The 13,799-nt window shown below is 44.3% G+C and overlaps 1 protein-coding gene across 10 annotated transcripts in view; it reads right to left on the reverse strand.

Moving 5' to 3' along the window:
- The window catches only part of nrxn2b (neurexin 2b), a 667,491-nt gene that overhangs the window by 6,507 nt on the left and 647,185 nt on the right, over positions 1-13,799 (reverse strand). For all 10 annotated transcript variants that reach the window (XM_079668270.1, XM_079668273.1, XM_079668275.1 and 7 more), the window contains one exon: positions 3,778-3,856. In XM_079668270.1, coding sequence (XP_079524396.1) covers positions 3,778-3,856 — 79 coding nt within the window. The remainder of the gene's footprint in view (positions 1-3,777; positions 3,857-13,799) is intronic.

Genomic DNA, 13,799 nt, shown 5'->3' on the forward strand with positions numbered 1-13,799 from the left:
CAACACATATACATATAAATGGTGAATATATGTATGGTATATAATGCTAGATAAATACTGACTTTATTAAATGTTGATTCAAGTTATGTAATTTAAGGATTATTTATTTGATCTGTAACTGAATGTAGATATTTTTCTATCATGTCAGAAACATTACATTGTCTTGTTGTTCATTGTTGCTCTACAAATAAACTAGTCATACATTATAACTCAATAATTAGTATTTGTTATTGTTCCCATATTTTATCATTTGTAATTTTACTTTTCTCTTCTTGGTACTTGTGACCATACGATTTCAGAGCATTATTAGCGCAGCCGCTGAGGATTTGTTTTAGCTTTAATTTGATTGATTTTGGAAAAACTCTGAGCTTAATGTTTATTAAACTCTGTAGAAGTGTGAAACATGGTCCAAGGAAGAACCCATTCAAATGAAAAGCAGATCTGAATCAAAGGTGGATACACAATGTATTTTTTACTTCCATTAACACTGAATGGCCTTAGCGAAGTGTTCTTCTACAGAACTTGGTCCAATCAGAAGAATGTTTATATACTAGTCCAGGACAGGACCAAGTCCAGTCAGTGACTTAGTCTCTAACCTGTATGACAAACCTGGGCTTGTTTACGTGTGGAGGATGGCTAGCTGATTGAGATCAATAAAGCATCACGCTGACAAACAACTGACACCCAAACTTCTCGAGCAGAGTGGGTCTGATCCCAGGCCAGCTGTGAGTCACACTGGGTGAGCGGCTCAGCGCTCTGGGTCACCCCTCATCCATCATCCAATCTTATAGGTTCACTCGCCGACCTAAAGAGAACATTTGCAGGTTGCCTCTATAGCATGTCACCTGATGAATTATTGAGGAGATCCTCGAAGCTCTGATCTTGTCAGAGTAAAAGCGATATAACGCTACAACATCCTAGGACTGATAAGTAGCTTGGAGGTATGCGAGCGAGAGAGGAGGAAGTGAGGTCGTGCTGAGGTAGAGTGAAGAATGGAGAGAAAATGAAAGAGATGTAATAAGCTGGGCTTGTTTGACGGACGTGTGTATAATATCTTCTCTAATTCTGTATTACTGTGAATACAATCAGTGTCTATGGACGGCTTCTCATGTATGCTCGTGTTCATGCGAGTATACAAATATGTTTTTGAATGTCTTCTCCCCAGTACATGTTTCATCTAGGTCTTGTCACTCTTCTCACAGCGGCTCATTAATAGCACTGAAGGATCCAAAAGCAAAGCTTTCATTGGGCGATGTAATTAAAGCTCCCTAACAGAGTCAAAGTTTAATTAGCCTTTTGGGAAAGCCGAGAATCGTTGATGAGAATTCCACTCTGTTCCCTTTCTCAAATGTGTTTCCTCTCTCACTTCCTCTCCCTTTTCCCTCACGCGCTCCCCTTTTTTTCTCCCCGCTTCCCTGTTTTGCTTTGAGCGCAAAGTAACGTGACACAAATGTCAAAGAGGGTCAGCGCTCCCAGCTCTTTCTCATCTCTTCATCGGGGTCCTCTCCTCCGTGCCCTGTGCTTTTGTCTATTCTGCATTCACTCTGAGCTTCTCAGCAAATGTGTGAATGTGGCTGCACCCAAATCATTGCCTGAGGGTCCTCACTTAGCACCAGCCAGCTGAAAATGCCCAAGTAGAATGCACTTGTGATAAAACCAGTTGCATCCCTTTGAAGCAGCACAGTTCTACCTTTGCAGGGGACCAGCTGTATGTGCTGCAGGAAGGAGTATCGATCCCTGAATTCACAGCATCATATCTTGCTCGGATTAATAGAAAATCTCCGGCTTAACATTTTTCATTCCTGAAGGCAGTTCAATAAAAAGGAGCTGCATTCTGTCATGAAATGAACAACACTGGGGAATTGGTGCTCTCACACAATGTGGAGGTACACAGGCATGTGGAGCTGGGATGGAGAGGGGACAATGTTGATTCTCTTCTCCTTCTAAACAGTTTTCACCGAGGCTTATCCGACCCGGCTGGCTCGCCACGCTGGAACTCTTGTGGCATCTGGAAGGTGTGATACGGAGAATGTTTGTTGTTTCTCAGGAGAGAGAAAACTTTACACCCACAGAGAGAGAAAGACAAGTGTCTGTCTGGTAAGGGGAGCATGTCTGCCACTGTATGTGTGTGTTTGTGTGGGCATTGAGAGAGAGTTGTTTTTCCCCATGGGAGATTAAGCCTGGGCATAGCATCCAGTGAAAAACTCTCATTTCTCCTTCTGATAAGAAGGGAATTGAGTCTCTATTTCGGTCCACACCACCTACAGAGTAAACCGCAGGAGAATGCTGCTCTCCAGTTCTCAGCACAGGTTCAGAGCCGTTCTCCTCACACAAACACACCGATTGCTATAATCTCCTTCCATTTGCAGTCCAACATATATTCTATTCAAACCATTGAATCCCCATTCCTGAAAAAAACTTAAATCTAGGAAAATGAAGTGTTTTCTTTTTACAAAATAACACATTGTGCTGCTGACACTTGTCAAGGTTGTCTACATTCAAGAGATTTGGTGGCAATCTGGCCTTTATGTTGTTTAATAATGTCGAATCCATACTCAGATTACTGAGGTATTTAAAAAGGATGTTTACATTTCTGTGTTTGTCAAAGCCTTTTTTTTTTCAGCAGAAATGTCTTCCGAGGATGGGTCTGGGGAACTAAAGTGGTACGATGTATAACGTTTCTCTACTTATATGCTTTTGGCAGAGTGACAATGTGTTCAAATGAAGCGTACTTAATATGCTATTTCCTAGAGAGAGCCAATGTGATATGATTAACGCCACAGAGAGTTCTAATCCTGTCGCCATGTGCTAATTGTTCAGTTATCTCTTGTGAAATGCTAAATGTGTCCAAAAGTGTCCTGAAGTATTTTCAAAGCAAAGTCCCTCTCTCCTCCTCTGAATCTAATAATAAACTATTTTTTATTTGAGATGCTCATGTATTTTACAGAATATGTTTGACTTAATCTACCCAGTGATCTATAATATGCAAAGCAAGTGCGCCTTTATGAACTCATTTTAAAAGATAGGAAACGTCCCAGGTGTTATTAACGGCTTTCAACAAAAAAAACGTTGTGCTAATTGAATTCCAAGAAGTTAGCACTGTAATAGCAAGTGCACTCACACTGTTTTAATAATATGTTTCACTGAGGCAAATGTTGTTTCAATTTCACCCACAACAGTAATTTAAATCTGTCCATTCAACAGATATCTAGTCAGAGACAATCTTTCAGGATAAGATGGCTTTAAATGTAGTTTTGCCTATTATTATTTTGACAACTTTTTAGAGGAAGTAGTCATTGAACCGCATTGTACGTTGTTCTTGGTAGTGTTCAAGTATCACCAGCCTAATAGAGCTAGAAAGCACAGAGCAGGGAGTGAAACGCATGGCCTTTAACATGCACCTCCTGTCATGGTGTCAGAACGTTAGCTGACCCTCTGTTCCCAATGACAGCCACCGGGCCTGAACAAGCTGCGTTTCCACGCTGGAACTGTCATGTCTTGTTAAAATGTGGGCAGGAGATTGGTGAAACAGCAGGGTGAACGCCAGATACTACCACTTGGCTGAGCTATTTATGAACCACGGTGCAGAGAAGTGGCTGCTGCTTTAAAAACCAATAAGGAAGAAGGGTTCAGGGTACACATGGACAACCAGAGCTGCATACAGAGAGGTTTGCCGTCAGGTAAAAGTGGAGGAAGGGAGATTGCAGTAGTCTAGGCGAGTTCTTTTGTTTTTGGATAGCAAGTATTGTGAAGGCAGAACTTCCTGAGTTGACTCACCATTTCCAGGCTCACACTCCTCCAAATCTTCGTCATCGCTAGGACACTCAGCTGATGCTACCAAGAGGTCATCCGCATTCTGAAAGCACAGAGACACAAAGCAGAGCAGATACAGTCAGGACACATTTTATATGAGTAGAGAATACACAGAACATCTGAGAGGATTCTGTAGAAGTCACAGCGAGGCTCTCCTCTCCACTGACACAAAAGATAATCAAGGAGAGGCCAACTTAAGAAAGATCGAGGTAAAAATGTTTTCTTAGGCGACATGAGGGTTATTGTTGGTCAGTTTTAGCAGTAGGACATTTAAATACTATGGTGATTTGCTTTTCCTATTAGTATTAGTTATTTTTGTATGATTTGAAGTCAAAGTAGAAAATGCATCTGACCAAACACCAACCAATCAAATCAATGTCTGTCTATCTTCCTACTACACGACTCACAAGGCTGTACCCTGACCCCCCCCCCTCCCCTCACCGTGTGGTTGTTATTCAAGATGGGGTGAATGATAGAAAAGACGGGGCTTTTATCAGCCTAATTGACTCAAGAGCCACATTGTCGTTTGGCTCTGTTATTAATCCAGGGCCTGGGCGTAATCATTTCATAACCACAGTGAGCGTTTGTTTACATCACCTGGCTCTCAAATTGGCCGAATGAACATCTCCGTCGAACATGCACTCACATTTCTATTCCATCCATGCAATGCTACTGTTTTCCTCGCTCCAAATAACACGGAACATCATGAATCAATTCAAATGTGCACTTCTTTAAATTGAGCGACCTGGACATCAGTACGGCAGAGTGCTTGAGGCTATAATAACACAATTACTTGCTGACTGAATGTCAAATGGCTGAATCGGCCTCAGCATCCGCGCAGAGTGAAAATAACTAATTGTCACGAGGCCCACTAACCCAGTGCACTGCTGGAGGAGGAGCTTAATACTCCCGTTTGACCTGGTCCGAACTTTTCCTATCCACTTCCAAGTTGAATCCACGAGGAACTTCAAACACCTTGCATCCATCCAGCCAATCACAGAGATCTCCAGCACCTGGGAGTGCTCTCGACTGAAGACAGTAGCAGCCAGCGAGCAGGAGCTTGTGATCTTAGTTTTATAACACCCAAACACAACATTTGGGTCAGAGCGAGACAAGAGATGACTGCCAACTGTTTCATGCTGTTCCACAGTATGGAGGGGTTGCAGGATTATACCCCACACACACACATCAAAAGGTAGATCTTTTATTCTAAGCATCAAAGAACATTTTTCGACGATGATCAAAGCTGCAGCGCGGCCGGTAGCTCAGAGCTTTTGGAGAAATTGAAATGTGTGTTTCCGCTCTCTTGCTTTCCGCCACCCTGGCCTGTCTCCGCTGTGGCTTGGCGGGAGCTGGGGATATTCATTAGAGCTCCATAGTTGTTAGCTTTGCCGAATCGCAGTATTTAAAATGCTATTACCATGTTTGCTCTAGCACAAAATAACACCACAGGCTCTTCAGGATAGATTATTAAATGCCCAAGGACTGAGTATACTCTAAAGACATATGTATGTCTTTATAGCACAGCACTGACTGTCAGTATACCGCTGCAATCTATATGTTAAAATAATGGAGTACATTCCTTTCTCTTATAGTTGTAGACCCTAAAGTTATCCTGCACTATGTTCAATATTTCTTTAAATTGTTTCAGATCAAAAAAGGATGATACACAATTAAAATAACTATAACAGATTTATCCAATCATCTTATTTATTGTATATGTTGAAGGTAAATAAGCATGGTTACTGATTTTCTATTCTTTGCAGTATTTATGACTGACACATCTGCCTCCACCCTCTTCCTGTCTTTCTTCAGATGCACTAATAAATGCAAAAAAGAAATTGAACATTTCATCTGTAAAAGTTGTCAATTGCCTATGATCACACTACAGCCACCATGCTGTTTTTAAGTGAAGCTCAACACGCGTTCCCACTGTTTCCACTGCACACATTTGAAGAGAAATTAGAAATTAATTAAATCCCAAACCTTTCATGATGTTTTGCTTAATTTGACTTAACAGTTTTACGAACATTTATTATTTCCCCTTTCATTTTCTGTCTGTCGAGGGGAAGCAGAGGAGCTTGCCAGGCCTTCAGGACCGCCTCCCAAATAACAACAAATTCCAGAATAAACATTATTCAGTCACACTGGGACCGTCTGAATGATCTGCGTCAGCCAACTCTACGCCTCAATAATGCTTTTGTGTTTTTGTGCGCAGGGCAAAATATCTTGGATCATTACAGCATGTGGATGAGTGACTCAGGGCCTTCAGATCTGGCAACAGAGAGGAGCTGAAGACTGTACAGAGGGAGCTGAGGTGGAAAATCATAGAGGCGAAAAAAAGCTACAGGAAGAGGATGGAAGAACAGCTGCTGCAGAGGAACGTCAGTGGAGTCTGGAGAGGCCTGAAAACCATCTCTGGCTACAAAGAGCCAGACTCCCAGGTCCGGGGGACCACCAGTGGGCAAACGACCTGAATATCTTCTTCAACAGATTTGATCAGTCATGCGCCTCCCCAGCCCCCGACCCATTCCCCCCTGCTGCACCCCCCATTGTCCCCACTGCCTGGAAATGGCCCTGTTACCTCTCCCACCTCTACTCAGCCCCCGGCCATCAGCTCACAGACACTTCTCACATCAACCCCCGGTTCTTCTCAACCCGCTGACGACACCTTGTCCTTCACAACCTACCAGGTGAGGAGGGAGATGCAGAAGTGTAAGGCGAGGAAGGCGGCGGGTCCAGATGGCATCAGCTCGATGCTCCTCAAATCCTGTGCAGATGAGCTGTGTGGGATTGTGGAGCTTCTGTTCGACCTGAGCCTGAAGCAAGGGAGGGTACCACAACTGTGGAAGACTTCCTGTGTGGTACCTGTGCCAAAGACCCCTCACCCCAAGGAATTCAACAGCTACCGGCCGGTGGCGCTGACATCACAGCTGATGAAGACCCTAGAGAGGCTGGTCCTTGGACACCTCCGGCCCCTTGTAAGACCATCAATGGACCCGCTGCAGTTTGCCTACCAGCCTGCCATCGGGGTGGATGACGCTGTCATCTACCTGCTGCAGAGGTCCCTCTCCCACCTGGAGAAGGCTGGGGGCACTGTGAGGATCATGTTCTTTGATTTCTCCAGTGCCTTCCACACCATCCAGCCCCCACTCCTGGGGGACAAGCTGCAGCTCTCGGGGGTGGATCACCACCTCACCTCCTGGATCCTGGACTACCTCACCAACCGCCCACAGTACGTGAGGACCAGGGAGTGTCACCATCATCAGCAGTACGGGGGCCCCCCAGGGGACGATGCTGGCACCGTTTCTCGTCACCCTCTACACTGCAGACTTCACCCACAACACTGCAACCTGTCACCTGCAGAAGTTCTCTGACGACTCCGCCATCGTTGACCTCATCACCAACGAGGACGACAGGGAGTACAGGGAGCTGACGCAGGACTTCACCTTCTGGTGCCAGAGGAACCACCTTCAGCTGAACGCAGCGAAGACCAAGGAGCTGGTGGTGGATTTCAAACGGCGCCAACACTCCCCCCCGACACCAGTGAACATCCAGGGAGCAGAAATTGAGATTGTGGAATCCTACAAATACCTGGGTGTTCAACTGAACAATAAACTGGACTGGACTGACAATTATAATAATAATAATAATAATAATAGATTTCATTTGTTAGCGCTTTTACAGGTGCTCAAAGACGCTTTACAGATAATAGTGAAGAAAAAAAGAAAAGAGAAGAAAGGAACAACAAATAAATATATAGTTAAAGTTAAAGTCAAATAATACAAAAACAATCACACATGAAAAGCAAGATTGAAGAGGTGAGTTTTTGTGAGTTTTTTGAAGGTGGTGAGGTCGGTGCAGTCTCTGATGGGTTCTGGGAGTGAGTTCCAGAGGGAGGGGGCAGCAACGGAGAAGGCTCTGTCCCCCCAGGTCCGGTGATTGGTGCGGGTGGGGATGGATAGGAGGTTGGCTTCTGATGAGCGGAGGCAGCTGGAAGGGGTGTGGTGGTGCAGCAGGTCTGTGAGGTAGGGGGGGGCCTGGTTGTTGAGGGCTTTGTAAGTTATGAGGAGGACTTTGAAGTGGATTCTTTGACGGACGGGGAGCCAGTGGAGGTTCTAGAGCAGTGGTCACCAACCAGTCGATCGCGATCGACCGGTCGATCGCGAGTGTGGTGCGGGTAGATCGCGGACCGTTAACAAAACAAAGAAAAAAAGAAAGAAAAAGAAAATTAAAATAATAATATTTGAAAAATATGTTTTTAGAAATAAACATATCATCCACCACCCCGTTAGCAGGTGCCACTTGATTGACGTATAGTTGAGACACCTCAATAATATAATACATTAACTGTGCTTTATGTGAACCTCATCATGACACAAGAGAGGACGGCAGGGATGCAATTTCCCTTGTTCAGTGAATGCAACAGAGGCAAGTCACCCGACCAATCAGTTGCATGGAAATACACGTGTGCTTGTGTCATTCAAGCTCGGCTCTCTCTGTATGCGTGTGCGTGTGCGTGTGTGTGTGTGTGTGTGGCAATAGCGCATTTAGTGTGATAGAGAGAGAGAGGGCGAGAGGGAGAGAGGGAGAGAGGGACCGGTGCTAGCGGGGACCGTGATGTTAGCATCTGGTTAGCTAGCTGCACTAACGGACATAAGGAGCTGTTTCCACAACAAGCTGGAGGAGAGTCTTCCCAGACTGAGGGGCTCAGGTGAGCTCAGGTGAGCTAAAGGACTGAGTGTTTAGATTAGAACGGTTTTGTCACAAATTATTCAAAAGATTATTTCCGCGTTACACCTTCATATGATCATTATAGTTATACAAACAATAAGAGAATAAATGAAAAACAGGTATGAAATACTATATGGCAGTAAAACAAGAATACAGTTTAAAAGGAGAGTGATTTGTAAAATATCCATAAAGAAAAAGAAAATCTGTTTACAGTTCTATCTCATATGGGTGCTGAGAGATGAATCCATAGATCTCTTCATGTTGCTCTCAAAGTGCACCAGATCGATGCTTTCATCTTCAATATTTAAAAAAAAATCTTACCGGGGGAGCATCCCCCCGGACCCCCCTAGAGGAGGTGAGCATAGCCGTGGGAACATGTTTTAAATGGGGGGTGCTGTGGGGATGACACCAGGGCCGGTTTTGACCAATTTGGCCCTAGGCAAGATTTTAGCTGGCAATAAAAAACCTCTACAAATGACCAATACACTACAAACAGAGAAACGTATTGATATTGTGGACAGCTTATATAAAAAGGCTTCAAATGTATTTAGTATTGCATGAACATGTTTTAATTGGGGGGTGGACGTCACATCCTCTAGGGGGGTCCGGGGGTATCCCCCCGGGAAGTATTTTTTTACATTTTAAAGTAAAATGCTTCAATCTGGTGCACTTTGAGCGCCCAACCTAGAGACTGATCTAGGGGATACAACTCTAAAACACCCATATGAAAAAGATCGGTTTGCATTTTAATAATCAAATAAGTATGTGAACATATCCAATAACCTACCATAGCCAATAACAAATAAATGTAGGCTAACTTGTTTTATTTTTGTGGTTCATTTATATCTTATTTTATCAGTTAACATTTATTTATTTATGCATATTTTTAAATATCTCCAGTTTTAAACAATATTTTTGGTTTACTGTCCTATAGTATACATTAGAATGATTTGAAACCTGTTTTTATTTATCCTAATAATTATAAAGGAGTGCCTTGGAAATATTTGTTTACATAAATTGTGATCAAAACGTTTGAGACCCACTGAGATAACTTAGACTAAAGTGAACTATCTAAACCAGGGGTCTCCAACCTTTTTTAGGATGTGAGCTACTTTCAAAAAAGAAAACAAGTCGTGAGCTACTTTTACTCCTATATTTAGCACATTTTAACATTATTATATGCTTACCTTTAACCTTTGTGTGCTGTTTGGGTCTGTGAGACCCGTTTTCAGTGTTTACTAAAAGAAAATGTATGCAATTAATTATTCTAACCTGCTTTATTTGGGGGCTGGACCTCACATGCTCTAGGGGGGTCCGGGGGCATGCAGCCCCGGGAAGGTTTATTTTTAAATGTTTAAGTGAAAAGCAGTAGCGTGGCGTGGGGAAAAAATTAGGGGAAGCCAATAATACGTCCTTTCTTTTGGGGTGGGGGGGGGGGGGTGGTCAATGTAATAACGTAACCAGATGAGTGATTACAGCGCCCGGTATCATTTTACACACATTTGTATCATACAGATGCAGGACTTACACACGCCTGTTATCTGACCGACAGGTCCGCACGCACTCTCCAGCCGAATCTCTAATAAGCATTCATTCACAAACTAAATCAGGAGACCTTTAACGTTTTACGTCCGGTTCGCTCCTTTGTTCCTCGCTGTACACAGCTCCAGTTTGGGCATTGGCCTGTCATCAGATTGTATTTGTTGTTGCTGCTGCAGCGGAAGTTTAGTCCAATTATTTTTGATTAAATACTCCAAATCTCCACCCTCCATAATTGCACTTGCTTCAGTTGCTTGCTACTTTCTAACGGCGGTGTAAGTGGTGCAGTGACGCTATCTATCTTCTATCGATTAGATTTATCATTCGAAAATTATAAAAGTAGAGTAGACATGTGGATATTATCCGACTGAACAAAACGTGCATTTACCTAACAGGTTCGTTTTCCACTGACCTTTTTTCGAGCTATTTTCCAAAATCCTATGGAGAAATCCCATTGCTTTTTTGTCGAGGGAAACCGGGCGCAGCTTACTTCCGCTTTTTGGGACGCGTCACTGCACCACTAAATTGATGCGATTTGATTGGATTGTGAGGCAAGGGAAGCCAGCCGCCTCTGGCTTCCCTTGGCATGGCCCTGACCAATCACAGGTTGGCAGGGACATGACGTGAGCCTCATCTGATTGGTCAATCCCTCCATTTCTTTTCTCCAAGGGAAGCAAATTTCGGCTGGCCTCCTCTCGCAACAGAGTGCAATCTACTGTTTCACCATAACATCTAGAGGGGCGCTGTTTCACTATTTGTAAAATACTCAATGAGAATGGGGGAGAGACGGGCCGGCAGCAACACACAACAATGAATTTCCGAAACTAAACTAAGTGTTTTTATTTATTTATTAAAATTATAACTACAATCCGAAAAAACAGGGGAAGCCTGGCTTCCCTTGGCCTCCAGGAGAAAACGCCACTGGTGAAAAGCATCAATCTGGTGCACTTTGAGCACAACATGAATTTATGGATACAGCTCTAAACACTATGTTACCTAGTTAGCATTCTTTCTTTTTATTTATGCATATTTTACTAATCACTCCCCTTTTTAAACTCTTTCTTTTTTTTACTGTCCTACAGTACACATTGGAATGATTTCTTACTTTATTTTTTACAACTATATTAAATAGATAAAGGTGTGCTCTCCCTAGCTCTCTCGCTCACTCTCTCTCTCTGTCTCTGTCTCGCTCGCTGGCTCACAGAGGCCGTGTGCTCCTCCGTGGCGATGACGGCTTGCGTTAAAATAAATAAATAAACATATTTGTAAAGTTGGAGGGCACAAACAGGATTTCGAAAAGTGCGGGGGGACATGTCCCCCCTGTCCCCAGTGGAAATTACGCCATGCGTGTGTGTGCGTCAAGGGCAATAAATATATATATATATATAAGTTGCAACACACACAGAGAAAAGCTCTGCCCCTCATGTGTTGTATAGGTTGGCATGATAGGCTGTGTTCAATGGGGCTGATGTGTTGTGTAGATTCTGCCAGAAGGAAAGGTCAAACTCCTTATGAAGCGGTGAGGTGCCGCTCCACATTGCTTTTCTTCAAGACTGCAACGCTGGTCCCGCAAATCAAGCAAGAACGTGATCGGTCGATATTCATTGTGGGGGGTGGGTGGAGGAGGGGTGTTAGATATATATATATAGAGTTGTAGTAAGTAGATAGAGTTCGCTATGATTGATGTTTCGTTTATGCATAGGGTAGATTCTTTTAATTACATTTCTTTTTTTTCTGTGTGTAATTTTTACATTTTGGATTTGCTTAGCGAGCTACTTATTGAGGGCTTGCGAGCTACTGGTAGCTCGCGATCGACGTGTTGGAGACCCCTGATCTAAACACTCAGAGTCCTTTACCTCACTGAGCCTCTCAGTCTGACAGGACAGAGCTCTCCCTCCACATTATTGTAGAAACAGCTTCTTGTATCCGTTAGCGCAGCAGAAGCTAACAACATTCCCCGCCGGTACCGGTACACCCCCTCTCTCTATCTATCTATCTATCTCTCTCTCTCTTTCTCTCTCTCTCTCACGCTGGCTGTGGGCTGCGGGCGCCTGATAAGTCAAAATCCCCCACTTTCATCACTTACAGCGCCCATCATACAGGGCAAATGGAAAATGTAACCGGGGTGAAAAGGGTGTTATCTTTACTTAATTATGAATGTTGTTACATCAAGGCTGAAAATTCATTTTTTTTGTATTATATTTGTATTTAATCTTGTGGAAGTGCAGATCCCCTGTCCTCCACCAGGGGGTGCTGCAGCACCCTCAGCACCCCTACTTCCCACGGCCCTGGAGGTGAGGACCTAGAGGAGGTGAGGACCCCCCTAGAGGAGGTGAGGTCCGCCCCCCACTCGCACATAGCACTTTACCCCTGCCTATATGCTGTGAGCTGATTATGGAGCCTTCATTGTAACAGTAATTCAGATGCAATTAGCCTATATAAAAGGCCTCAAATTGGAAGCACTGTCTGGGCCGTCTTTTTCACTCAATTCTGCAATAAGTAGATCTCGCCTTTCACCTCGGCCGAGGTCGGTGATCTTGGGCTTAAAAAGGTTGGTGACCACTGTTCTAGAGGATGGGAGTGATGTGGTCTCGGGAGCGGGTGTGGGTGAGGAGGCGGGCAGCAGAGTTCTGGATATGTTGGAGTTTATTGAGGAGGTTGGATGGTATGCCATAGAGGATGCTATTGCAGTAGTCGAGTCGTGAAGTGATGAATGCATGAATCAGGATTTCAGCAGCAGAGGAGGAGAGTGATGGGCGGAGACGGGCAATGTTTTTGAGGTGGAAAAAGGCGGTCCTGGTGATGTGATTGATGTGGTGGTTGAATTTGAGCTGACTGTCGAAAATGACTCCGAGGTTGCGGATGTGAGGGGGGGAGATAGAGTGTGGCTGTCAATGGTGAAGTTGAATTTCTGGATGTCTTTGATACGGGATCGGGGGCCGATGATGATGATGTCTGATTTGGCACTGTTCAGTTGGAGATAGTTTGTTTGCATCCATGCTTTTATTTCTGAGAGACAGTTGGTGAGAGTGGAGTGTGTTGTGGGGGTGATGGTTTTTGTTGAGATATAAAGTTGAATGTCATTGGCGTAGCAGTGAAATTGAAGGTTGTGGCGACAAATTATTTTGCCAAGGGGGAGCATGTAAAGGATGAAGAGGAGGGGGCCAAGCACCGAACCCTGGGGGACGCCTTGGGACAGAGGAGCAGTGGAGGAGGTGCAGTTGTTGATGTTGATAAACTGATGTCTGTCTGTGAGGTAGGATTTCAGCCAGGAGAGTGCAGTGTCGGTGATGTTGAGTGATGATTCGAGGAGGGACAGCAGGATAGTGTGGTTGATGGTGTCGAATGCTGCGGTGAGGTTGAGGAGGATGAGGATGTTCAGGTTGCCGGAGTCAGAGGAGAGGAGGAGGTCGTTTGTGATTTTCAGAAGAGCTGTTTCTGTTCTGTGTTTTGATCGGAAACCGGATTGAAATGGCTCAAAGAGGTCATTGGAGCTGAGGTAGGATTTTAGTTGTGGGCCGGAAGTTGGACATGATGTCAGGTCTTTTGAGAATGGGTGTGACAGCAGCCAGTTTGAGAGAGGGGGGAACTGATCCAGATCTGAGGGAGGAGTTAATGATGGTGGCGATGAGCTGGGACATGGCAGGGAGGCTCTCTTTAACAAATTTGGAGGGCATTGGGTCAAGTGTGCAGGTGGAGTTAATTCCAGTCAT

This window comes from Notothenia rossii, assembly GCF_949606895.1.
Source record: "Notothenia rossii genome assembly, chromosome: 3".
In the NCBI taxonomy this organism is placed as follows: domain Eukaryota; kingdom Metazoa; phylum Chordata; class Actinopteri; order Perciformes; family Nototheniidae; genus Notothenia; species Notothenia rossii.